Here is a 27,483-nt window from a genome sequence, read left to right as displayed (position 1 = left end):
ATGGAAATCAGACCACTGCCAAGCAGCTTGAAAAGACAACTTTCCCTGCAGCAATGCTGTGATTTCAGGTCTCCCTCCCACCCACCACTTCCCCACATTCCCACCCTTCTTTCTGAAGTCTCCAAGGGCTCATTCTGCCCCAGCTCTGCAGAGGAGAAACTCATAAATGCAAGCATGTGGCTCTCTCCTCCTCCAGTGCTGGCTTTTGAGAGTGTTGTTTGATAGTTTGCAAAAAGGAATTACTGCAGTCTGGCAAAACTGGTGCCCACCCATGCATATTTTGCTCACACTTTAAAGCCCAGAGCACCTGCAGCTAATGGTATCTTCCTCAAGTTTCCATGTTAGCTAAGCTAAGTTGGAAGCCCAAGAGGAATCTAGTTGGTATTCTTCTTTAGTGATGATCAGCACCAACACAGACCACCAATATCTTTCTTTAGAGCTCCGGTGACACAAGTCTGCTCACATCATTGATATTCTCTTCTGACTCATGTAGCTACAAAAGCTAGTTCATGTACTCCAGGGGATTCCAAAAGACTGGCAGAGGAGGTATTACTGCATAGGAGAATCATTTAATAGCTTATCAGAACATAAATGCAGTCATCCAGAAAGCTTTGAACACAATAATGTTCCCTCCTAAGAATGCAAAAAGGATCATCTGATGCACAGCCAGCAGAATATTCTGGGAATTCTCCTCATAATTTTAAATGGAGTGTTCTAAGTGAGTGTAAGCGCATGGCACACAAATGACAGAGGCAGGAAGCAGATCCCAGATCAGCAAGCATCTCTTTATTCAGCGGAAAGGTCTATTTGACAAACACCTGGTGTGGCTCATTTTCAGGGATAAAATGGCTGCTGGCCATGAGGTTCTGGGCTTTATATACAGCCTTAGCAGAGCCAGGCCATGGGACGAGTTTTGGTGGCAGAATCATTTAGGCTAGGGTGGAAAGACAGGTAGGTAACCTTATCCTTCGGTAAGAGGTTATCAAACCCAAATCATTGACCAAATATCTCAGAAAGACTTTTTAAAATACAGGTTCACAGGCCACAAACCTAAATGGATTGAATCCGAATCTCTAGGGAATAGCCTTGGAATCTTGCATGTCTTTTAAAAATTCCAAGTTATCATACTGACCTGCCCTTGGCTGCTCAACTCTTAATTAGCACCTTTAGAAGCAGAGATGAGTGACCCAGGGAACCAGGGGTGCTATGTTGGCAAGGAACAATGTTCTCCTCTGGGCAAAGTTGACTTAGAGTTTCTCTGAACTCCTTCTTTGAAGATGGGACTGGGTCATTTTTCTCTGTTTCCTCTCATTAACCCATCCAGATGGGGCCCTCAGGGACCCCTGAGAAACAAGGCTTTTTTTTTTTTCTTCTTCTTTTTCTGCTGAGAGAAGGAAATCATTATAGTGTCATCAGTGCTTGCTGAAAAGTTCTTACACATAAGCATATAGCTCTTTTAGGCTTCTGGACATCCTGTGCTGGTTTAAAAGAAATCCAAAATGGTGAATAGTTTATAATCTTGAAGCAGGTAAAATAGCAAAAGCAGGAGTCAACAAAGATAAATAAATTCAACTACACAAAATTTCTTAACTTTTATATATCAGAATACAATGTAGACAAACTGAAATGCTCAAAGAAAACTGGGTTAATCTGTGCAATACACTTGTATACAAAGGTTTGCTGTGTTTAATAAGTACATAGTTTTCATAAATGAATAGGAAAATGGGCAAAAGACATGAACAGACAGTTTACAAAAGAAGAAATGCGATGGAAATGAGCAAATGAAGAAATGCTGCACCTTAGTATGAATTGGAAAAAATACAAATTAATAAAACATCAAGATCCAATTTTCACCTCTCAGGTTGACAGGGTATTTTAAAAGGTTAATATTTGATACTCTTAAAGTATGAGAAAATGGGTGCTCTCATTCAGAGGCTGGTAGAAACAAATGGTTGCAAAATTTCTAGAGAGTTAACATTACCAAAATGTGTGTACCCATCAGGATAAGTGAGGTTATGCTGTGATAACAAAGAACCCCCAAAATCTCCACAGCTTTCAGTAAGGATGGTTATTTCTGATTCATACTATTTGTCCATCATGGCCCCCCTGTAGCTCTGTTTTGCATAATCTTTATTCCAACACCCAGGCATAGACTCTGTCAAAATATTGTCAGTCTTCTGGCAGAGAAAAAAAATTAAGGGCAAAAACATAGGCTGGCCTCTAAAGCTTCTGCCCAGAGGTCTTAGCATCCACTCGCATTTCACTGGACAAGACAAATCATGTGATCACTTTGGGGTTCAGCAGATCAAGGACGTAAAATCTTCTCATGGGGAGAGCACCATTAGAAATAGACTGGAACGTTTGGTGACAAAACATACAATGTGCTTTCCCTTGGCCTAATATTACAACTTCTAAGAGTTTATCTATCAGAAATAATAATGATGTCCAAAAAGTTTATGTACAATTAAGCTTTTCATGACATAATTTATAATGGCAAAAAATTGAAAGCAACAGAAGTTCACAAAAGTAGGGGATTAGCTAAATAAATGATGTTACATTTCTATGGTTGAAAAATTTACAAGTAGAAGAATATATAATAGCATGAGAACATGTTTAAGATTGTTGTTAACTGAAAAAAGCTGTGTGAATAATGTGATCCCAATTACATAAAAACTGAGTAATATATTTGTATGTGTCAATGTACTTAATAAATATTTTTCAAACTAAAAAAATACTGCAAGAATATTTTCCAAAATGTTGTCATATCTCAAGATTAAATGATTATGGGGAATTTTCATTGTATTTTTATATATTTTTCCTAGGTTTGTTTGTTTGCAATAATCATGTTTTACTTCCATACTTAGAAAATATATGTATTTCTATATACATATATCTATATATCTGTTTTTTTTTCTAAAATCATTGCAATACATTTTTTAAAATACAAGAAATGTGGTGGGAAGCAGGTATCTTCTCAGGAAACCACAATATCAAGGCCTTCCTGTCTTGAAGGTCTGTTGTGACAAAGAGCCATAAAACCAGTGTCCTTTTCTGGGGTGGTCCTCTTTTGTGTAGCATATAAATAATTTAGGAGCATCTAACTGAACACTTTGTTTCCATCTTTTCCCTTCTGTCTTTTCTGGATCTCAGCCACAACTATGTTCGTGGCTCCATTACACTGTTTATTATCAACCTGCATCGATCAAGAAAGAAAATCAAACTGGCTGGAACTCTCAGGGACAAGCTCGTGCACCAGTATCTGCTGCAGCCCTATGGGAAGGAGGGCCTGAAGTCCAAGTAAGTGCCAACCTGGAAATAACTTAGGAGTAAGTGTGGCAGGAGCTAAGAGGGGAGGAAGTTGGAGTCAACCCATTGCTGATGGTAGTGGTTTGCTCTGGGCTTCAGTGGCATAGAGTAGAACAAAGAGTAGTCTGGAGTCAGAAAACTGCGACTTTCAGTGGCGTGGTCAAGCCCGTCTTTGTCTCTAGGTTTATTACAGTCAAGGCAAGTGGTGGACAAAATATTTATCAACAAGGGTACTCTTGAAATTTGAGCAAGGCAGTTCTTCATCACGCCAGGTTATCACACCGCCAGCTATTTAGCATCCTTGGCACCTGCCCACTACATGCCAATGGTGCCCCTGGTCACGTGACCACCCAAAGTCCTGGTAGTTGATTACAGTGTCCCCTCCAGCTGTAACATTCTGTAATGTTATGACCCCTTTCCATCACCATCTACAAGCCTCATGAGTATTAAAGGAAGAAGCATGGAAAAGGGGTCAAACGGTTATGTCCCCCACTTTACAACTTTGGGCACATCACAGCTCAATCTCAGTTTCTCCATCTAAACAAAAGCAGGGAGATTATATTCTGGAGACTCTGTGGCCCTTTCAAACTGTAAGATTCCATGAGACCTCCTACCTCCCTCAGTCTCAGCTACAGCATATTGACAACACTACTCTACCAACAGAAAGCAGTTCCCCCCGAGCGAGAAGGACCTGGTCAAGGGCAAGGCTATCCCCAGCTCCCCGAGCAAGGCCTCTCAGGAAAGGCATGGGATGCTCTGCAGACTGGGGGCGTTCCTGTTCCATTTTTAATGTTTACCAAGTTTAACAAAGCTGTAAACTTGGAGCAGGTGGCTTGCACTCCCACAGCTGCCCACAAATATTTGTGCTATAATTGTTCACTGTTTCACTGCAACCTTGGTGGCTTGCATTTGGCTTCCAACTGTATGTGCAATGGGAACAAAACACAATCTGGGAAGTCACTTACTAAGTCTCTTTAGCCCACCCTAGATCTGTATTTTCACATACTGGCTTTTTTCCCCTGGCTACACGTCCATGGCCTCCACTTTTCTTTCTTCCAAATTCTACCCATACTAGCAGGATTTTTGAGTAATTTTGTCCCTTCTCTCTCAACTTCCCAGTAGTTCATGAATGGTATGCGAATTTCCAGTCTTTATTCTAGGCAGGAGACCCAGTTCTAGTCCCAGTTTCACCACAAAATAATTGTATGACCTGAGCAAATCCTCATCTCTTGGCCTCAGTTTCCACACCTGCAAAATTCAAAGATTACTGTATATTTGGAAACATCCCTCATAGCCCTAAAACTCTCATCCTGGGCCTGATTTTCTGAGGACCATGAATGCATTAAAGTCTCCTGCTACCATTCAATAATGTCCTGCAAAGCCATTTCTGGCAGAACGACTGATCATCTGCAGTGATTGTAACAGGTTAAGGCTCCCAGAAACCAAAGAGCTTAGGAACTGAGCCTGCCCAGTGTCAGAAAGACCATGTACACTATATGGAGGCAACTGGCCAAGTGTTTTGGTCTAACAGGTCAAGAGTCCTAAACACATCTCTAAGTCTGTTCCTCTCCTACAAACTACTAATATATCACCTCTCCTAGTCTAGAATGCAGTGGCTTTACCCTGTGATATGCCATTTTGGGCTTTAAGCTTCTGGGCAGAGACTGTCAGGTGCATGTCCAACACCACGTCCAGTGTTCTGCTCAGTAACTACTGAAGAGCCCAAGTCTTCAGTGGTTCTGGCTGGGGTCTCTAGAAAGGGTCTGTGAAACAGACATGCAGAGAAAAATGAAAGGAAACAAAATAAAGTGTTTCAGTCTTGGGTGTCTCTTGCTTTTATAAGCCTCTGGGGCCAAACTCTTTGTTCTATGTCTGCTAGTTCCTTGAATCCTGAAGCCACATTAGTTCAGAAGTGGATGGAAAGTTCTGGAAGTGAGGGAACATGCAATTGCTCCTATCTGGAGGCACCAGGAAAAGGATATAGACCAAGTAATGCCTTCTTCAAGCCACCAGTTACGCATTTTGGACTAGAATTTCAGAAGAAGAAAGATGCCTGAAAATGTTTTTGATTGGTTGAGGTAGAGTGATTCCCATTTTCTTAGAATTGCCATCCCAGGGTGTAAAGATTTGAAGTCTCTGAAAGGGTTTCTCCATGTGAACTCAGAACTAAGGTATGTCAGCTCTCACAGGAAGCACCCTAGGCCACTAATCAGACACAGGCTAGGCATCTGGATTCACAAAGAAGGTTCCTGCTTCCTGTCTCAGTGGTAAGCCAGTCGTAAGACCTCACACACAAGTCTCAACTCCTTACATAAGAGATTTTTCTCCTTCTAGAAACCAGACAAAAGATGGGTGCTCTTTACCCTAGAGGATAGAGGTTTTAGAAACTGCAATAATGTGTGCAAGAGAAGGGTATTCTGCATCTGGAAAACATATTTGTCAAGGAATGGCTGAAGGCAATGGGGATATTTTGTTCAGAGAAGAAAAGTAAGGTGACTCGTGAGGACTTTTTTTCAGATACTCACAGAACTTCCAAGCAAAAGTAAACAGATTTGGCCTAGAATACTCCAAAATGGCACAAAAACAAGGAGTTCAATTTAAAAGAGAGATTTTGCTAAAAAAAAAAAAAAATTCATTTTCCAAAGCTCACCTTGTCTGACCAAGGGCAGAGAAGGCTTTGGGAAGGTGAGAAAGAGGGCAGTATCTCCAGAGATGCTCTGATTCCTTCCTGGGTGGGAGGTTGGGTAGGAGTGCCACTCCCTTCCAGCTCTAGAATTCTATAATCTTCTCTTCTATTCCCCTCTACACCTGCTCCCAGAGGAGAAGTCTCTCTGGTCACTAGCAAAGGAGCTTCTTCAAGCCACTAAAGGACCACACAAAGAGGTTGTGCTACAAGAGCAAATTGTGGTAATATCTGGCTAATTGTTTTTCCAGAAAATCCCCAGCTGTGAGTTCCTCCCTGGCCATGTTCCCTGGTTTCTCACCTTTCTGGAAGATGGCCCCATTTGCACCAGGAAATGCTTTCATTATGGATAAGTCAGAGGAGAGGAGTATCTTTGGGGAAGCTCTATTATGTACAAAAAAGAAAAATCATGTGATCACAAATCAAGAAACATTACCTCTAGGGAATCAGTTCTACCTGAGACATAAATATCCCCTGTGTTGTTCAACAAATAGAAGCAATATGAATCTGTACCCCCCAAAAAGCCAACTTATATCCAAAAATAGAACACCTCATGGTGCTCACTTTCCCAGGGAAAAGTCAAACCCAGAATAGATGGTAGGTCAGATCCTAGGGTTCTTCCCTGTGTGTCTTGCTCAATCCCATTTGGTGGGAAAAATAATCCAAAAGATAAGGAAAAAAAGGAAACAACATTCATCACATTGGCTGTTCTAACACACTGACCTTAGTGGATGCTAAGTATTCTGAAGTGAAATGACATTTTGAAGTAATTGGTTCAATCCCCTGCCCTCAGACAATCTGTGAGAAGCTATCTGGACCAGAGGATGCTCTGTGTGTAGAGAATCTAGGGAATGGAGTGGCCATAATTTCAATCTATTTAAGTGCTTCATCATATAATAACACAGGGGCCCACTATACCTATGGCTGTGACTCTATGGATATTAACTTTAATAGCCAGTATCTCACTGAACCTCTGAACAATACCATGAAGCATGTAGAATAATTCTTGTCTCCCTTCCAGTTAAAGAAACTTAATCTTAGATCATTAAGAGACATATTCAAGCATCCATTTCTCCTTACTTCTAATCCAGAGCACTTTCTTCAACAGTGTGCTACTCCAACAGTCCAGTAACAAAATTATAATTACAGAGGACACATAATTTGGATAACTGAGCTCTGTCACAACGTTGTCTGGGTTCATTTCATTGTAAGCTCCTTAGAGAATGAGTACATTGGAAGAGTATAAGGTTGCCTCTCTTTTCTCTCCTCCAGGCTAATTCATTCTAGTTTCATTAAACTTTCTTCTCAGGTCCTGGTTTCTGACCTTTCTTAGAAGTTCTCTGAGCTGTTTCTAAAACTACCTTCCTGTCATGGAATTCTAATAAAAGCAATTTTTCCCCTCAGCAAAACTGGGGAAGTCCCTTCTGTTTCTTCTATTCTGTTAGACAAAGGGATTATTAAGTCCTGGGACTCACTATAAAGCAGTTTAATATGAGGTCCATAAAAATCAATCTCAGTGTATTATATTCCAACCCCATACATACAGGTATTGCCAGCTCCCCTATACCTAATGGAACCACCCTCAGAGGTATATTTCTGAGAGAAATACACCAATAGGGGAGACTTTGGGGGAAACTGGAAGGAAAAATCATGTGATAACAAATCATATATCTTTGTCCAATTATCAATTTTATATTGAGATCCTATCTTATGCTAGAATAGTTTGGTTTTGCAGCAATCTAACTTGAAGTGACAGTTACTCTGACTGCAATTTTAAAAGAATGGTGGTCTTATAACTTGAAATGCTCAGGAATTATAGGTAGACAAATTGGGAGAAAAGTCTGAATGTCAAGTTCAATGTGAATGCTCCAGATCAGTATGTCCCTTGATCTTCCTAATGCTAAATCACACCATCACCTGATCTGCAAGAGTTATTTAATGTGTAGTGCTTAGGGGTGAGGCTGGGTGAGTGAATTCTGAGGTCCCTACCTTCAAAGAACTTATCCCTATTATTAGAAACAAACATCTAACAGGAATCAACTTGTGGGTGGTGCCATAACAGAGGCTCAGAATTTCTGCTTTTGGGCTAATAGGTTCCATATTAAGGCTTGAACTTGCTACTTGCTTGAGCCTCCTCTTGAGCCACCAAGAGTTTGGCTGAAAGACTCTCAAGGCCTCTATAAAGCCAGAGCCTACTCTGTGAAGAAATGAAAATTTTCTTTTTCTTCTTTTTCCACATACTGCTCATTTTTTCCATCTCTCTGAGATATATAACTTTTGCTTTGATTTCACCCTCATTAAATTCTATATCAAAGAAAAACATTGGCATCTAACTACATGCCATTAGAGAGGTGTCATATGATGTTAGCCAAACAGAATGGTTCTGAAAATACTCAAGTAATTCCCAGGTGCTAAGACTAAAAATATCTTTGTGTCCCTGTTGGAACAGACTATATTGTGATATTTCATTTTTGGATTCAAAACTTGGCTATTATGAAAAGTCCTGAGAGCTGAACTGGTCACCACCTGACCCACCATAATTGCTCACTAGTAAAAGGAAGCACCATCTTTAATTTTTGGACATGGACAGACCTGGCAAAAGGAGCTTGGCCTTTAGTCCATTTAATTCTGCAGATCCAAGACATCTATGTGCCTGCATTCTGTACTGCTGGTAGTAGTTGGTATCTGGGTGATTTGAACTGTGGTCAACCAGATGTCCTCCCTGCAGGTTTCCATTATCTTCACTTGTCTGGGATCATTCAAATGAGTTTCTTTTAAAAATAAACCTCTCTATTAAAGTTCTTTAGTTGTTAAGAGGCAGCTTTCTAGAGGAAAAATTTCAAAGGATGCCTACAGGTCAAGAAGTTTCTTCTACAATGTCCCTGCCAAAAAGCTTTTCAGCTTCTGTCTGATGTTTCAGAGCTGGCCCACTTTAGGACTAGACAGCTCTGATTGTAGGGAATATCCTCCTTACATAAGGCCAAAGGGTGTTTTCTTGCCATTTCTACCCCTCCTTTAGAAAAATTAAGCAGAGAAAATTTGTTCTTTTTTATAATAAGTTTTCAATATGTCTCCCCCTAGATTGCTAGTCTCCACACTAACTACTCCAAGATCCTTCAACCATTCCTCAAATAGTCTAGTTTCCAGCCTACTCACCTTGGATTCCTGATCACCCAGGAATCCATCACCTTATAGGATCTGATCTCACAGGATTAAGGTTTCAATTGTTTTATCTCATCCAGGCTAGTTTGAAAAGGTCAGAGAAGGAATAGGAAATTTAGTATAAACAAAAAGAACATTTTAGTATAATTCCCTTCAGTGACCAACACAGTAGAGAAACATTTTAACATCTCTGCCAATTTCATAATCAAGAATGGTATTCTTATTTTAATTTATAGACTTTGAGTATTTGTGAGATTCAAAGTTTTTTCATGTCCATTAGTATTGTGTTGCTTTTATGAATTTTCTATGTCCTTTGATTATTTTTCTATGGGAGTGTTCATCTGTTTTATTAATAATGTATAACTTTGACTATTATCAGGTGATTTTCCCCTTTGATCATTTGTATTGAACTTTTTTGCCAAGATTTTATTTGCTACTTTTCCAACTATTTTAATTTTCAGGTATTATCTTGACATTTAAAAAAAAAAAAAATGTTCCCTTGAGCCAGGGATATAGCTCTGCATGAGAGCACTTACCTAACTGGTACAAGGCCCTGGGTTCAATCCAAACTTTTGTTTTTGAAAAACTTTTTTTTAAAATTAAATTTATTTATCTTTGGCTTTGTGGTTTCATCCATTCCACTTATATGTGTATGCATTTGTATTCCTGAAATCAGATAAATATTCATCTCTCTCCTTTTTTAACTTCTTTTTGTTTCATTTTTTATATCTATTTCTTTTGTCCATTTGGAATTTGTAAGATTGAGGTAAGGAACCTCAATAGTTCAATAGTACTGATGTTCAAGCTGAGAGTGTGTGAAGAAACTTATTAACCCACACGGTGCTTCAGGTATTTGTTTTAAAATATCAGGAAAAATAAAAGAATCCATTATAAAAAGCAAGGCTTAGATTAAAGACTTTTTTTACGTTGGGAGAAAAAGTCCTGCTAGGGCAGATGCAACCCTGTCAGCTGCAGCCCTTTTGAGCCCTCTGGAAGAAATACAAGCCTCAGAGACAGGGCAGCACTGAATGGCAAGAAAAGACTGGAGATTTACAAGCTGGCTGTAAGTGAACAGGAAAGTGGTACTTATTCTAAACACTAACATTTCAGTTCATGTTCCAGTTCAGAGAGCCTGAAATAGACACTATAAAAACCAGAAATGTAAATATATGTGAGCATATATATTTCTAAAAATGCTTACACTTAAGGTTCTGAGGCAGTCTATAGAAAAAAAAGAGAAGTAAATATGTAAAGAAATGATCCTTAAACATCTTCAGATAATGCAAGCTTACTCATTGGAACGTAGAGGAGTCCAGATCTTGTGCTAATTTGGGGGTGGGGGGGTTGGGCTCACTAAGAGATAGTGGTTATAATAGTGTATATGATGTTATCTAAGTAAATGATTATATGTATAGCTGAAAAATATATTGAGGGTACCAAGGAATAGATTCTTCTCTGCCTAAAGAAAACTTGAACCACTCTCTATACACTCTCTGACACATCCCAGAATTTGGGAGAAATCTAAGAGAATTTTATAGAACTTGCCTGTCCAAAAAGAAAAGTTTTTATTTTCAGTGTTCAGAGTTTGTTATCAGTGCTAATCCTTCATCTGATTGGGTTCTTAATTCATCCTGTGATGTGCTGCCCAGGTACTTCCCTTGTACATACTGAGGAGCAAATTCATCTCATGGTGGTGTGGTGGGGGGGCGGGGGTAGTGATTAAATGAAGTAGTTCTACTACAACAGCGAAAATTCTCATTTCAGTCAATTCAACCCAAACCAAAAACCCTTGCCTTGAAAAATTCATGTCTTTCTTCTGGGTTAAAATATGTGGCCTCCTAATATGGTACTCTTGAAAGAGTAAGAAAAGCATTTTTTTCTTCAAAATAAATTCAGAAGGTAATGGTTAGAAAGTTATTTGATTCCCTCCCACCCCAGCTGCAAATATATTCCCACCCCTTCTTCCACCAGTGCTGCTCAACCTTGGCTGCACTTTGAATCACCTGGGGGCTTTAAAACCCCAATGCCCACGCTGCACCCCAGACCAATTAAACCAGAATCTCTGGGCTGGGACCCAGGCACCAATATTTCTTAAAGCTCCCCAGGTGATTCAAATATGTGGCCAAGGTCAAGAACCACTGTCCCTCTATAAACCTCTGGAACAAGGTCCCAGATGATTTGCATCTTTGATTTTCCCCAGATTTTGTTCTTCATTCAGGCACCAAGCCATTTTGCCAAAGGTGTGAACATGCCATGAGCCCCTAGAGTTTTCTGTGGCTGAGTGGAAGGATGAGTGCTGGCTTCCCAGAGGTTTTATTGTTTGTTTGGTTTTAACTTCCAGATTAGTAATGTGCAGATCACTGTGAAGATTAGAGGATTATAAAATGCTTTTATATTTTACAGAGACTTGACATCTTAAACCAAGATGTTTAGGAATTCAGAGTTTTTACTCTTTTTGTTTTTCCTGAGTTTTCCATTTGTTCCCAGCTCCAGAATATATTTCCTTCTAGCTCGCTCCACCAGCTTGAAACTCTCTGCATAGCTGTCCATCAAGGTTGTGATCTCTCATCCTCAACCCCCACTCATTTGGGGACCCTCTTTGGAGGCAGGATTTCCATTCTGTCCTAGATGACCCAGATGAACACTGGCAAATGAGCATTTTGGGGCACAGCTAGCATGTTTCTGCACAGTTGATTCTAATCTGAAGGATAGGGAAGCAGAAAATATAGGCAGTTCTTGGGGACTGAGAAGTGGCCCTTATCTTCTTTCTCTTCACCTTCCAGAAGCTGTGGTTTAGTGGTGGACAAATGCAAACCTCAAGGAACTACAAAGTTCTGATGCAGCTCACCCCTATAGCAAGGCCTGGGCCCCGAACCAATGTTTTTTGGCTGCCAGGGCAGGATGTGGCTCATTCCAGACAGGGGGCCTGGAGCACAAAACTGTAGACCAACTGCCAAACATCAGCAATCACTTTGCAGACCACCCCTTCCCTGCTAATCTTTGCAAGAATGGTCCAGAGTCACCACACACTTTGATCTTTGATAGCTGTGAACCCTGGAACAGAGCCTGTGCCACCTGAGACATCTTATTTTTTACTTTGGAGAGTATACCAAAGCCCCTGATGTTATAGGGAACACTTTGTCAAAAGCCAATAATACCAAGGTATTTATCTCCTTTAACTGATTAGAGTAGGTATCCTGGGAGCCATGGCCATAGAGTAATGGAACTGGTTTGGGACGTAGCTTATGGACTACCTCATATGCTTTTCATGTGGAAAACCTATCTGCACAATGTACACAAATCTTCCCTCCTCTCTTCACACCACCTGCAGACTGCCTGTAAAGCAATGCTGCTTCCCCCACCCTGCCTCTTCCTGCTCCCTGCAAATAGAGCTGGGGAAACCAGGTCCCTCCCCAGGAACGCACATTTACTCTTACCCCCATGAGGGTCAGTACAAGAGACTGAGAACAAGGGAGGGAGAGACAATTCTGACTTGGGAAATGGGAAGTTCTCAGTGCTGAAGGCCCTGATGGAGCTGAAAGGATGCACCAAGCTCCTAGGAAATGCTGTAGGGAAGGTCATTTGAGGCAGTAGGATAAGCTTACTCCAAGTTTGGAAGTACACATGTTCAAGGCTCATTTTGTCTTGGAAGTAGAAAATCATCTCATATGACTGGAATATAGGATGTTTTGTGGGGTGAGAAAAAAGCCACAAAGATACACTGGGGCCACACTGCTAAAGGCCTTGAAATCTAGGCTAAATTTGATTTTCCTTCTCTTCCTGCTTTTTGTGTAATGTTTTTATTATGGTGTGTTTGGCCGTGCATCTGTATGTTTCAGTGTTTTCTGTCTTAGAGAGCAAGGCTAAGTCTGTTATAATTGAATTTGTACAACACAAAGAACAGTGGGATATGAGTAATGGCCCTTAAACACTGTTTGTGAATGCTGGTGATCATGGCACCAGTTCTTTACAATGGGAAGGGGACAGAGTTAACCACATACTAAAGTCTCCATGGTTTTTATAGCTGGTTCAGATTGTGTACTGTGGTTTGAGCATGATATGCCTATGACATGGAGCTTTGAGATGGTTGCTGAATCAGATTTCTTCCCAAACTGTCCCCAGATGATTCCTTCATCTGTTGGGAGTTAACAGTATCAGTATAAATCTAGGTTTCTTAACTAGGCTCTCATCTTGTCTGCCAAGTGTGCTAAGTTATTTTAAGCCATTAGAAGCACATGGTGGAATCCCATTATGGCTTGGACCATTATTACACAAACTTGGATAGAACGCAGATCAAATCATGACCCCTAACCTAACTACATACAAGAAAACCCTATATCCCTAACAACTTGCCTATAAACCCCCCAGCTCTGCTTGAACAAAGAAGTCCTAGTGTTTGCTCTGGTCAGTGATATAGAAGATAGATCAAAACTCTTCATTGTCTTGGTATGCCACTCAGAAGGTAGAATGCAGGGCATTTGATTTCATCAGCTCAAAAATATCTCAGTGGCCAAGAACTTCACATAGGGTGTGGGCCACTGGAGGGGTCAGGGGAACAAGAAGCTTTCTTTCCTCCCTCAGACAGTCTCCTCTCCCAACAGTGGTAGGAGATTGGAATGTCTTGCCAGCCAAGTTCCCTAGGGTGAACTCAAGTGTTAATTGAACTACTGTGGTAGGCAACAAGGCAATGAGCCAAGTACTATTGAAAATTAAGAAATGAAAACAAGTCAATCTGGCAGACAAAATGACTCAAGCACACAAATATAAAAAGGCTGAGGGGGACCTGTAGGTGCAGAGGATGTGCCCCTCTCTCTCCCAGCTTGGCTACCAGATAGGCCCCGTGGAGGAGGTTGCATGTGATGGCCCTGGAGGAAAGAAGCGGCTTTTTGGTAGATTATTAAGGACAAAAAAATACACAGGGCATACTTGAACGGAGGTAATTCTCCCCGTGACTGTTGAGGAGTGGGAGCGCCCAGAGAGGATCAGGCCTTTGCCCCAGCAGGGCCTGTGTGACCAGCCGGCGGTCTTGCGCGGCTCTCCTCAGCATGGTAGCCTTGGCTTAGGGCAGTTTCTAATGAACTTCCTCCCTAAGCTGCCCCAGATGCGCAGCCTCCCCCAGAACCCAGCGGAGAGGGGAGCAGAGCTCTCTGTCCGGAGACCTGGCTGGGCCCCCCGGGCTCTAACCTGCCCCTGACCCGGGGAGGGCAGGGCAGCTGCGCATACCAGCTTCCTCGCTCAGCGAGGGGCCGAGGCCTCGCGGGCCTGCAAAGCACAACCAGGTGCGGACCGGCGGCCGCGGGGCCCGGAGAGCCTGGCGCGGAGTCGCGCGGACGCCGACCCCGCACCTGCGCCGGGACCCCCTCTCGACCCCGGCCGGGAAGCCGCACCCCGGCAGGAATCGCAGACGGCTCCCATGTTTCCTTAGCTCTAAGGCCCCATTCCAGGAAGGGGCCCTGCCAAGCGGCCCGCAGTGAAGCTGCGGTTGGGATTTGACGGACTCTGTGATTTGCTCCCGAGAGGCCAGGCGCAGGCTCGCTCGGGCCTGGCCGGGACCGCAGCGAGGACAGAAGGACGCCTTCCAGCTTCCTGGATGCCGCCGCGAAGGCTCGCTCTCCAGGCACTTGTTAAGTAGAACAAGAGTGACCTCTGGTGGCTCACAAGAAAGGGCGCTGGGACTAGGAGGGTGTGCGACCCTCAGTCCTCTCCATGCACATATTTATTCATATCTTCATCCTGTGGCTGGTAACCAATCTAGACCAGCACATTTTTGTCCCGAGTCTGAACTAAAATTCAGCTTCTGGCCTTCTGGTCAGTTTCTTTTCCTTCTAGGTTGTAGTTCTTCCACCCACATATTTATTTCCAGTATGTCTTTTATTGACTTCCACCGTGTAAGTGGGTGGACAAGAGATGGAAGGGAAGACAGTCACTTGCTCTCCTACCTAGGGGACAGTCTGACGAGCAGTCACAATATTGGTGATGGGTAATAGGAAAACACTTTGGAGGAGCACTTAGTCCTGATTTGAAGAACAAGTAAGGGATAGCCAGGAAAAGGAAGCTAACACACAGGGCCAGAATATGGAGGAGGTTCAGGGAAGTGGGAACAAGTCAGACAAAACCCTGAGACTAGAGGCTCTGACTGGAGGAGCTACAGAATGGGACAAAGGAGTGATGAGTGATAGGGAGCTGGAGTGGGTGGAAGAACTTCTAGAGGCAGCCAGAAGTGGACAAAAGGTCCTGCTCAGGGGCACTTTGGACAATGTTCTAAGAACAACCCAAAGCCACTGAACATCATGATCAGATTTGTTTGTTCAGGATCATTGGTTTTAAACTCTGCCATAGCCTACCTATTAGGTATAAGCCCCCTGAATGAAAAACAGTCAAGCAAGAAGGGACCTTAGGATTCTACTGATGGCACCTTTCCTCTTACAGATAGAGAAACCTAGGCTCAGAGAAGGCAAATTGTACATGGCTGAGGTAGAACTAGTTTTCTTCATCTCCCACTCAAGTCCTCCAAATCTTCCAGCATGTACAGACATCACCTACCAATAAAACACACACTTTCTTACAAAAGTCATCCTGGGCCAGTCCAGAGGCCAGCAAATTATCTTCAAGATTGAGAAAGGACCTGATTATTAGACTTGTACCCCTGAGACTCAGAACAACCCCTGAGACTCAGAACAGTTAAATCCTTGCTTAAATGTTCCTGGCTATTGAGAACCATGATAAAACATGAAAACCAGAGATTATAGACAGGTTAGTGGTGGGTGGAAGGAGAATGGCCTGGCCAAGAGGCTCCCATGGAGACCTGGAGAGCAGAGGTCTTGACTCCAGATAGACCCATCGAATCCTCTTTCAAATAGCATGAAAAATTAAGAAAACAAGTTTAGAAATTGGAAAGTAACTTAAACTTTGTAAAAACAGATGGTGATAAAATGCAGTTGTCCTAATATTTGGGTAATTTAATTGCCCTCAGCAGTTCAGGCAAGCTAGGGAATTAAGAGAAATAGTTCAACGTGGGCTGGATCATTTAGCATTTGGTTTGAAAAGCCATAAGCCAATAAGGAGATCCAGGCATATGATGAAAATGTGATAAGAAATGTTTTCAAAGAAAGAAACATGATCCTGGTGAATACCACCTGGAACTGGAGAAACAACATGAAATAATAGCAGGAGGTGGTCAGGAGGCCAAAACTGAGACCTAGCTTAGCCACTTATTAGCTATGTGACCTTTCCTAGGCCACTTAACCTTTCTGATCTCATCTCAATAGTGAAGTTACAAAAATAGTAGTAGTGCCCTACAAATCACACAGGACTCTTAGCAATTACATGTGGCAATGGAGGCCAGATAGGACTGCACTTAAGGCATCAGTGCAGATCTCAGCCCTACCACCTCCTGGCTGTGTGACTCAGGCAAGATCTAGACACCTCTGAACTTTGATGTGCTCATCTGCAATCTAGGAATACTAACACCTGGACTGAATGAGACAAAATCATAACATATAGTGCCTTTCACATAAATGGTGCTCCATAATCAGTGATTTTTTTTACCACTAATGTGATTGTGTGCAAGCTTACAAACTGTTCAATGTATACCAAGAATTATTGGTATATTTAGTATGATTTGATTTCACTGAGTAATCAGATAAATAGTGAAAGAAAACTATAAACAGGAAGAATAGAATGGAGACCATAAAGCACATTGTCTATCTTTAAAATAAATGTATTTGTAGATAAGGACATATAAAGACTTAAGGTCTCCCAAAACCTTACTCATAAAATTAACTCACATTGGTTTAGCTAAGAGATGATTGTATGGATCGTTTTAAGAATGAAAAACACTAGCCATGACCAATGGTCTTGTGTCAGGTTGGGATAAGGTATCTAGTGAGTGATTGTGAGAATTGGTGATAATTCAGATTTTATCTAACACCTCCACTGAGAGCAAGAGTAATTGGTCTATTAGTGAAATCTGTAAAGTCACTCAGTGAGCCTCCAGGGAGCCTCTTCAGAACTGGAGATATTAACTCAGGAAGACTAGAAATAATGCAAAAAGATTCCAAAGTTCATTCACTTATTCAGAAAATATTAAGCCCCTTCTCTGTTCTTTTGGACACTAAGGAGTCACAGCCCAGTGCAGAGTAGAGCAAGCAAATCACTACAAAGCAGTGAGAGAAGGGCCCTGGGTATAGGTAAGTGTTGGGCACCAAGACAGCCCAGATGTGGGGCTCCTGACCCAACCCAGGGGTCAGAGGAGGTTTTCCAGAGGAGGAAACACCTGGGCAGACTCTGAAGACCCATTGCACCTAGTCTGACAGAGGAGGACTAGCAAGTCATTCCTTTGGGCTGGCATAAGGGTGCCAGCCTCTCCCAGTGTGAGGGTTCCTTTGAAATGTTAGTGTGTGCCATGGCCTTCCCACTTCACAGTAATTGTCCTTTTAAAATATTTATTTTTCTTTATTTTAGAAGTACTGGGAATTGAACTCCGGGGTGCTCTATCACTTAGCTACATCTCACCTTTTTTATTTTTTGAGAAAGTTCTCAGTGAGTTGCTGAGGCTAGCACAAATTTACAATCCTCCTGTCTCAGCCTCCCATATTGCTGGGATTACAAGTGTTTGCCACTGCTCACAGCAAAATCTTTTTTTTTTTTTTTTTTAAGATATGATATTTTTTCCTCCCCACCAAAAAAAATCTATCAGTAATTTCATAACAGTTTTAAAAGAACTCATGTTTTGTTAGTCCCAGTGTCAACTGATATTTATGCTAGAAAAATATTTACTGCACTTAAATGATGCATGTATTTTAATCCCCACAGTATATAGCTATTTAACATTTTCACTTGAGAAATAATTATCTCATGTGAAAGACTTTTTTCCATTCTAATCTTTGCATATGGAAATCTTTACGGTTTCCTCAATATAACCATATGCAAAGATTAGAATGGAAAAAAGTCTTTCAGCAACTCTGGAGACTGAAGTAGGAGGATCGAAAGTTTTAAGGCCAGCCTCAGCAATTTAGCAAGATCTTCAGGAACTTAGCAAGACCCTGTCTCAAAGTAAAAAATAAAAAAGAGCTGGGATGGGTAATTGAATAAATGGTGGTACTATCACAAAGGTGTTTTTACATGCAGAGTTAAAGACAAGGCTTGAGGAGAAGATTTTGGATTTGGATTGCATGGAATCCAAATGGAACCCATGGAACTGCAAAGTAGAAATACTCAAGTCTGAAAGGAGGATGTAGACTAGAGAAATGGCAGTCAACAGCTGGATAATAGGCAGAATCACTGCACCCTGGGAGGAGTAAACAGTGTAAGAAGAGGGTCCAAGAACAACGTTCTGGAAACCCCCACATCTAAGAGTCAGGTAAAGGGGAACAACATCCAGAAATGAAGGATGAAAACCTAGAGAGAAAGATCATGGGAACTAAGGGGGAGAAGATTTTCAGAAGGAAGCCAGGAAAAGGGTCAGTTCTACAGAGCAGTCAAGTATGATAAGGACCAAAAAGTGTATCTGTCTATAAAGTGAAAAGAATAACAACAGAAACACATCTCTTACTTACCTAGCTCTTTATGCTCGCAAAGCGCTTCCGTATTTTTTTATTTCATTTCATCTGCACTATAGTCCATAGAACATGCTTACAGATGCTAACGCTGCAGGGCCATGAGGTTAAGGGATTTGCCAAAGCCATCTAGCAAGTTAGTGACTTGGCTTCTGGAATTAGAGATTTCAGTCCAGGGTCTTGAAGGTGCTCCCCAGTCACCCACACTCAGGGACTTTTTAATCACCCAGGGAAGAAGTCAGAATAGGGCCTGTTCCAGAATAACTACTGGTTAATAGTTATTAGATTTTTAAAGACTTGCTTGTCACATTGTTTTGCTCTTCCCAGAACTCAAAGATGTCAGTGTTCTGGGACCTTCTGGATCTAAAAGGGCATTACCTAATTTCTTGCACCTAATTCTGTATGTGAGAAACCATTGAAGGTTTGCAAGCAGAGAAGTGATACACATTGGAATGTGTTTGGGAAAGGTTAATCAGCATTATTGAACTTGCATTTGACTGGGCTTATGCCTGGTTGTTGGATATTCACTTCACCTGAAATACACTATGAAGACGCAACCTGTCTGGGCTTTTTTGCAAGTGAACCCTTCTCTTCACCCTGCTTCCCACTTCAGTGACAAGAAGATAGCAAGAGCTGTCTCATATTTGGAAGAAAAAGCTCCTTGCATATCTGATGATGCCAGTGCTGACCGTCAGCTCTCAATTCTCCCACACCATCCTGTCTGGAGGCAGCCCAGGAGTCCCCTGCTCACTCATTCATTCCTTAGTCATTCCATCAAGGGGTGGGGATGCTGCTCCCTCTGGCTTGGCAGGTCTGGACCCAGTCCAAAGTTATCCAGGTGGGACGAGGCCTGAACCTCTTCTCTGCCTAGCTCTTCATTGGGAGAAATTTAGAAACGCACTTATCTCTGGGAATTCACTGCTCTCTTGGGCATGGGGATGATTATCTCTCTGTAAACCTGTCTATCATTTATAGCACAGAAGGAATACCAAACAAAGGCCTTTATATTAATCTATAATGTTTTATTCTCCTTACGACTCAGATGATATCACTATAGTACTACCACCTTGGAGGCTGGGCAAGGCCCAGAGACAGACATCACTATGCAATGTCAATTTTCTGGGGATGACTCACAACCTTTTTTCCAGCTGCTGGCCTGAGTCTGGCCTTTTCGACTAATCCATAAAACTGAGATACCACCTGGGTGCATGGCTGTCAGGAATTTCTGGGAAATTGTCTGGAGTCTGCATCATAGGCATGACAGGTGGCATTTCTCTCCCATCCAGCCTAAGATTAGCTGTTTCTCTTTTCTCCCCAAGTTTGAAATGGATATGATCTCCTTTCTCTGACTTGAACAAAAAGCAAGCAGGATAGGTGAATTGTGACCATAGATGCCTACTTTATTGCCTACTTTTTTGTGGTGCTAAAATGAAAACACCTGCCCCATCCTGTTAAATATCAAATATAAAACTCAGATTAGAGAAAGTAGAGTTGCTAGGTGTATCTCTGACCCCCTTAAGAATAACCTCTGGGGGCTGCAGTTTGTGGCTCCAGGGTGAAGCACTTGCCTAGCATGTGTGAGGCACTGGGTTCGATCCTCAGCACCACATAAATATAAATAAATAAAACAAACGTATATAAAAAGAGAATAACCCTACGCCAGTAACACGTATAAGTAACACGATGCCAGTTATCTAACCTGTCAAATTAATGAAAGATGAAGTAAATGGAAGATTTCTGAAATCATCTTGATCTTGTGCATCATTCCACCAGGGAAAACTCTTAGAAGTTTTAGAAGTGACAGGCTGAGCTGCAATTATGATTTTAAGACAAAAAGGCATGAAACATTTCCACATTTCCAGCTTCTGTATCAGAGACTTTTTTTTTTTTTTTTTTTGTACTGAGGATTGAACTCAGGGGCATTCAGACACTGACCCACATCCCTAGCCCTATTTTGTATTTTATTTAGAGACAGGGTCTCACTGGTTGCTTAGCACCTCACCATTGCCAAGGCTGGCTTTGAACTCGTGATCCTCCTGCCTCAGCCTCCTGAACTGCTGGGATTTCAGGCGTCCGCCACCACACCCAGCCTGTATCAGAGACTTTTTACTGATCTAAATGATACATCTCTGGAGTTAGATTCCTTGGGTTCAAATCTTGGCTCCTGAACCTACAAGCTGTATGACCTTGGACAGGTCACTTGCTGCCCGAGATAAGTAGGGATGATGAGAGTTACTTATCTCAGAGGGCTGTCAGATTGTTTGACAAGTCATTATGGTACAACATCTAGGTCAGCACCTGGGCATAACCAGCATCATGTAAGGGCTGGCAAAGCATGCACCAGACTGATTGGCAGGCAAGCTGGGCTGCAAGGCTTTGTTGAGAAGTCTCCTTGATAATCCAGTAATGAGGTCCGTGCTGTTTCCCCACTGCAGGTCAGTGCAGCTGAATGGCCAGCCCTTAGTGATGGTGGACGACGGGACCCTCCCAGAATTGAAACCCCGCCCCCTGCGGGCCGGCCGGACATTGGTCATCCCTCCAGTCACCATGGGCTTTTATGTGGTCAAGAACGTCAACGCTTTGGCCTGCCGCTACAGATAAACCAGCCCCAACTCAGGAGCTGCGGGGGGGGGGAGGGGGGGGGGCCTGCTGGGCTGCTTTCTCCCTTCCACTCTAGTATCTGCCTCTGCTGCCCCATCCTGCTGGAATCAACATAGATTTTTCTCTCCAAAGAGACTAAATGTCATAGTTTGAGCTTAGCCTAGGTAGGTTGCATCCATCCCTAATGACATCCTCTGTACCCATGTAAGAACAAAGGTATGTGTCTAGAGCTGTATGTTTTCATTTACATGCACCATGAAAGCAGGCTGACTCCCCACTCCCAGGACAAATGTTTCCAAACAACTCCCCATGATTCTGGTCACACTACAGCATAACTACAAACCCCCAAGCTGAGCCTATGGCTACTGCCCGCAGCAGATGAGGAAGGAAAATACTAGGAGGACCTGCAAGAACCCATTCCTCTTCTAACCCCTTCTCTCTTGTCTGTTTCCTGCTGCTGCCCTGGGTTTCCTGATACCTCTCTTCCTGTAGGAGAGCAAATGGTGAGTCAGCTCTGGCCTGCTGGGTGAGCTGTTTATGTAATTTCCTGGCTGATGTATGAGTGTGTGCATCTGGGTTTCTGACAGTGGCATCCATCACTGGCCATTCCTCCGGGAAGCGGGTACTTCAAAAGTGGAATTATAATCATACTCCAGATTCTGTAAGAAGGTTCTTTCTATTCCTTTGTGAATCCAGATTCCCCCAGGCTTGGAACGGGAGTCAGGTAACAATATTCATTGAGTAGAGAGCAATGTATCAGGCACCACAAAAAGCAATCATCATCCTTCATGTTGCCAGGAGGAGAGAGTTGTAGTGCAAAGGAGAAAGCACGAGGAGACATCACACATACCCTGGCTAAGCAAAGCCAATCAGACCTGCCCCCAAACTGAAGACCGGCAGGGCCTGAGAGGGTAAGCCCTTAGTTGTTTGGTTAACCAAAAACCGTTCAGAAGGTGTGAATCAAAGCTTAGCACTGTAAAACACGAGACATAGCCTTTCTGCCTCTTGCCACATAGAGGAGCCTCTCCATGGCACTGGCCAGGTGGAAATTCCAACAAATGTGCCTCCTATCCTAGGCCCGCTTATTTGAGCAGAAAACAAAGCTTTGAGTAGCCATATGGAGGAGAACAAGAGAGCTGGAGACAGGTCTGATGGCAACACTGCGGAATGTCGGTGGGAAGCTTCTGAGTGAAGTGATATAAAGTCACGGTAAGGACCTCTATGATTCAGGAAGCACACGAGTCTTTGCAAAAAGTTGCAGAGACTTTCTTTTATGTGGATGTGATTGTCCTCAGGATAAATGACATAAATGATGCTTCTTTTAAAGGAGAAGATACTTGACGCTATCCTAGGGTGCTGACAGCCATACAGCTCTGCTGTTGTGAAAGGCTAGAAATGGGGTGGGGATGGGGTTGCTGAGGAAGCACCAGGGAGGCTACCTAAGACAGCCGAGGAGTAAGGATTGGGGCCAAGTCTGCAAAGTGAGAGATGGAAGATTCAACAAGCAAAGTGGTAGTGGATTCTCAGCTTGGAGAATCGAGAATTTGGGAAACTTAGAAAGCCAACTAGCTAATTTTATGTAGGAAAGTAGTGGACTTGGTTTTTGACACACTTATTATTAGGCGTGGGATAACAGCACACTGGTGTACTAGAGCAAGCAGGAAAGGGAGAGCCCAAGGATGCACTGGACCTGCTCAGTGCAGATATTAGCATGGAAACCTCTGGAGAGAGCAGAGCAGACCCTGAGATTGCCCCCTGCCCCAGAGCTCCCCAGGGTGCTTCCCTTAGCAGGAACAGGCACCTCCTGCTGAAGCTTCAGCTCTTAGAGGACAGGAGAGAGAAGTGCCCAGACTAGAGGTAGGAAGGAGACAGGTGGACAGGCCAAAGTAGGGAAGAGCAAAGAAAGGAGAAATGAGACAAAAAGTTGTTTCCCCAGACTCTGGGGAAGACATCCGAATCTCCTCGAGATGCCAGTGCAGATGCCGCCTCAGGGCTTTCTGATAATAACAGGTAACCACAAGTCCCTAATAGCCAGGCCCTGGCCTGGTTTGCTTTGCATATATAAAGCCCCAAGATGGAGTTATTATTGTCATCCCCATTTTTCTTGAGGTCCTTAGCTTGCCCAGGGTCACCCAGGGAATGGTAGCTAATCCAGAGCCTGTTCACTTAACCAGCAAGTTCAGTGGTACCCAAGTCACAGACTCACCCCTTTCACCTCCTGGTATGTTCTCACTCAATACATCCAGGACTTTCAGAGCTCCATTCAGACACACTTGCTGTAAATATGTGTTGATTCTTCACTAAGCCTTGCAGAATATAGGTAATTTCTGCTTCTTTTGTCTTTCTCTGTATATTAAATGCTGCACCCAAGAAGTTTAAGTTTTGTTTATTTCTTAGTTAATAAAAGGGGAAGAGGGAAGCACTGAAATTTATCTTTGGAATATTGCAGTTCTAATTCTGCAACTATCTCATGAAGAAGTACTTACATTGTTCAAAGGATACCAAGAAACCCACTCTGTCATCACATTCCATTTTAGCACAGGGCATCTGTCCTGGTGCCCTTGAGGAGTGGGAGGAGCAGTTAGTAAGCCAGTGGGGGTTGCTCCATTTAGGAATCCCCATCACACACACCCCTAAAGATTGCCTGTGGCAAACAGCATCACAACCCATATCAAGAGAACCATTTTCTAGGCCAGCCAGAGACAAAAGAGCAAAGTGCGTGTCCCCCAGACTCTCCTCTTCCTCAAGCAGGACACTGTGGAGATCATCTGAGACTTAAGAACTACTTTATTTTAAAGCAAATAATGGGCTGGTGGACATACTGATTTGAAAGAGTAATGATGCAGAATGAGAATCCGTGCCTTTTGTTGAGATGGTTTTGTGTTCCTTCTGCCTCTAGGAATGATTTCCTTTCTCATTTCTTATCACAAAGGCTCAGAATAAATTCTCATTATTATTTGGAAAGAAAGTCCCAATTCTTCTAATGCCCTGTAAAAAAAAACTGCAACTGTGGGATATTAGTATTATCTCTGGCTGGAGAAAAGCTTGAAAATACCAGTGGAGAGGGAGGGGGCTCCAGTGGGACTAAGGCCTGGACCTCCTAGAATCATGATTCCAGCCCCAGTTCCTCTCCAGCAGGAGTGTGGGCAGTCCCCAGGCAGGGAGGCCCAAAGTCACACACTCTCAGGTAGGACAGAGAAGGCTGATAGATTCTACTGTTACCCATTCCCAGAATCAGGGGCCAGCACTCAGTGGGCTGTTAGCCACCGAGCTTCCTGCAGGCGGCATGGTTGGGGCTGGGCCCAGCATCCATGCACTGAGGCCCGGTGCCTGGAATGGATGTAGCTACAAGATTCACCTTGGAAACCCACTGAGAGTGTCTTTATTTCTGAAAACAAAATGTCAGCAATTAATCTCTGCAGAAGCAAAGGCAAACCAGGTGGATCCCTCTGATGGTAAAAACACTAGGACAAGGAAGGACTTTCATATTTTGAAATATCAATGGAGCAACCAAAAAGAATCAAGATATGGCTCTGGGGAAGCCAGAGAAGGAAGGGCAGAGTCTTGTACCTAATAGTTTCCTCCACACCCCTGTTCAGCCGGGCACCATTGGGCTGCTCTGGACACTGACTTGCTCTTCCCACACTCACTCTCCTGTTCCACAGCCCCTCCCCTGACAGCCTCTCTATCCCCAACTCTTAAACTTTAATTTTAGATTTGTATGTACTTTTTCCTTAGCATGTACCTGAGTTGTAAAGAAGATAGTAAGAAGTACTCCCAAGACAGCCAATGCTAAAATACAGAATTTTATTGTACTATGAGGCCCAAACAATCGGAGCACTTGGAATCCCTCCCTCTGAGTTCCACTAACAATGAAATGATTTCTTCCGTAGCTGTCCTTCCTTTATTGAATGCCTTCTTCTCATCAGACATTTATTCTTCATTTTGGGTGGTGTGGTGAGTATTTTGACTCTATTAGAGATGGGGAGGATTAGAGAAGGAGCCTGTCCATAGCCATCCAGGTGAAGAGTGGCCGAGCTGAGGTTTGGACCCAGGTCTTTTGGGTTCCAAAGTTGGCTCTCACTACACTGTGTTGCCTCTCCTCTGTCTGACAATAGACAACCTTTTCTCATCTCTGTTTGCCCATAGCTAGCCTTCTTAATACCCTGTGCATGTCCCACAGAGAACCCTAGCATGACTTCCTCCAATGCCTTCCCCTTGATCTCTGGTTTAAGGAAGCCAACTAACAGCCTTGGCCAAGTCCAGACTCATCTTGGCCCACCAGTGACTCTTCTGGTATCCCCCTCTATATTTTTCTGTGGAACAATCTAAGGACAATTCCTGCCAGCCACCACCATAGGTAATGAATGGTTCTTGTACTTCTAGGTCCTAGGAGGTAAGTGACTGAGCTAATCAGAAACTACACACGCTTTGTCCTCCTCAGAGGACACCACTCAGAGCTTAAGAAGTATCTCCTCACTTTCCAAGACTAAATAATAAATCCACGGGCCATTGACCAAGGGGGAGTATTTTCAAATACCACCCTACAAAAGAGAATAAAAATACAAAAAAGAACTACTTGGCACCATTCCTTCTATAGGCCAGAGCAGCCCATGTAAGCACTGGGAGCATTTGGTGGGAGCTGAGAAAGTTCCATACGACTGGCTCGTATGAATGTGTGAATCAATCGCACAGTCCCATGACCCAGCAGAGAAAAGAAGGCACTTCCAACAGCCCACATCAGGAATATTACTCTTCTAATTATTATTCATGAAAATATTCTAGGATTCTTTTTCAAGTTGTAAATATTATGCAATAAATTATAATTTTGGAAGAAGCAAAAAGAAATCTTAGTTTTATTCATCTGGAAGTTGGCAAAATGAGTACAGGACACCTCACAGGAAAAGCTTTGTCTCTATGGGAAGGATTTTAACAGGTGTTAATATTTCCTTCTGGAAAGCAGATTATGTTATGGTATATATGAGCCTGGTGATCGCAGGGATTTGGGTCCATGAGGTAGTTTATATTTGGAGGTAATGTTTTGTGAGTAATAAAATGTGACTACTCTAATTTTCTGTTCTCAGGGTTTTCTGTGGGGAGAGGGAGGCACCTGTTGTCCACGTTACACCTTGACCTTAAGACCTATTGCTTGATGAACCAGCATATGCTGGGAACCTTTGATTGAATGGTGTGTTGCCCTCCCCCATCCCCCACAAGCTCTGTTTCAACTAGTCTGGGTAGAAATTAAGTTCTATAATTCAAGTTAGATGTCTTTGATTATATTATTTAACAGTTAACTATAATAATAAGTAAACCCTAGAATCTCCATGGCTTAACATAATCAAAGTTTATTTCTTGCTTATAACCCACATTCAGTTCATTTGGCGGTAACAGGGAAGGGGGTCAGTAGCTCTATCTTCCCAAGTCCTCACTTAGAGATCTGGACTGACACAGGCCGTCTGCCATCTGTGGACTTCCCTCCAAGGCTACTCTGGCATCAACACGCAGTTGATAGATGAGAGAAAGGATCACATGGGGGCAATTAGGGGCCTCACCTGGAAATGGCACATGTCCCTTCCCCTCAGTTCTATGGGCCAAAAGTTAATCACATAGGCCCATCTAAATACTAAGGCTTCAGGAAATGAAGTCCTTAGCTAGCAGCTACTTCCCAAGTACATTTCATGGGAAAGGAGCATAGAACTTAGATGTTGGGAGGCCAGAGAATGAGTCAATGGTTTTAGGTCCCTGCAGTTGATTTGCTATCAAGTAACTGTTGCATTTGTGTGTGGTAATATCTAGATCAGCAGTACGTTTTTGCAGACTCCAAAATAACCTTTTTAGGTTAGAAGCTTTCTTCTACTCCCCCTGAACCCCCTCTTTAGGTCCTGCCTTTTCTAGTATTTGGCTGATTTTTATCAAAAATCTGTCTCTGAGGCTGGAATTGTAGCTGGGTGGAACGCTCATCTAGCACGTGTGAGATACTGGGTTCGATCCTAAACATCACATAAAAATAAATAAATAAAGTAAAGGTGTATCCATCTACAACTAAAAAGAATATTAGAAAAAAAAAAAAAAAAAAACTTGTTCCACTACTATCCAGTTAGGATACAGGTAGTACTAGGTGCTGCGCCCTCTACTGGACACATCAAAAATAAAATTTGAAAACTCAAATAG

The 27,483-nt window shown here is 42.7% G+C and overlaps 1 protein-coding gene across 3 annotated transcripts in view; it reads left to right on the top strand.

Annotated features, from left to right (window-relative positions):
* Nucleotides 1-21,309, top strand: part of Hpse2 (heparanase 2 (inactive)) — a 649,448-nt gene extending 628,139 nt beyond the window's left edge. For all 3 annotated transcript variants that reach the window (XM_076834902.1, XM_076834901.1, XM_076834899.1), the window contains 2 exons: nt 3,151-3,297; nt 21,144-21,309. In XM_076834902.1, coding sequence (XP_076691017.1) covers nt 3,151-3,297; nt 21,144-21,309 — 313 coding nt within the window. The remainder of the gene's footprint in view (nt 1-3,150; nt 3,298-21,143) is intronic.
* The last annotated feature ends 6,174 nt before the right edge of the window (nt 21,310-27,483 follow it).

Source organism: Callospermophilus lateralis, chromosome 15, assembly GCF_048772815.1.
Source record: "Callospermophilus lateralis isolate mCalLat2 chromosome 15, mCalLat2.hap1, whole genome shotgun sequence".
In the NCBI taxonomy this organism is placed as follows: Eukaryota; Metazoa; Chordata; class Mammalia; order Rodentia; family Sciuridae; genus Callospermophilus; species Callospermophilus lateralis.
This window is presented reverse-complemented; position numbering and strand designations above follow the sequence as displayed.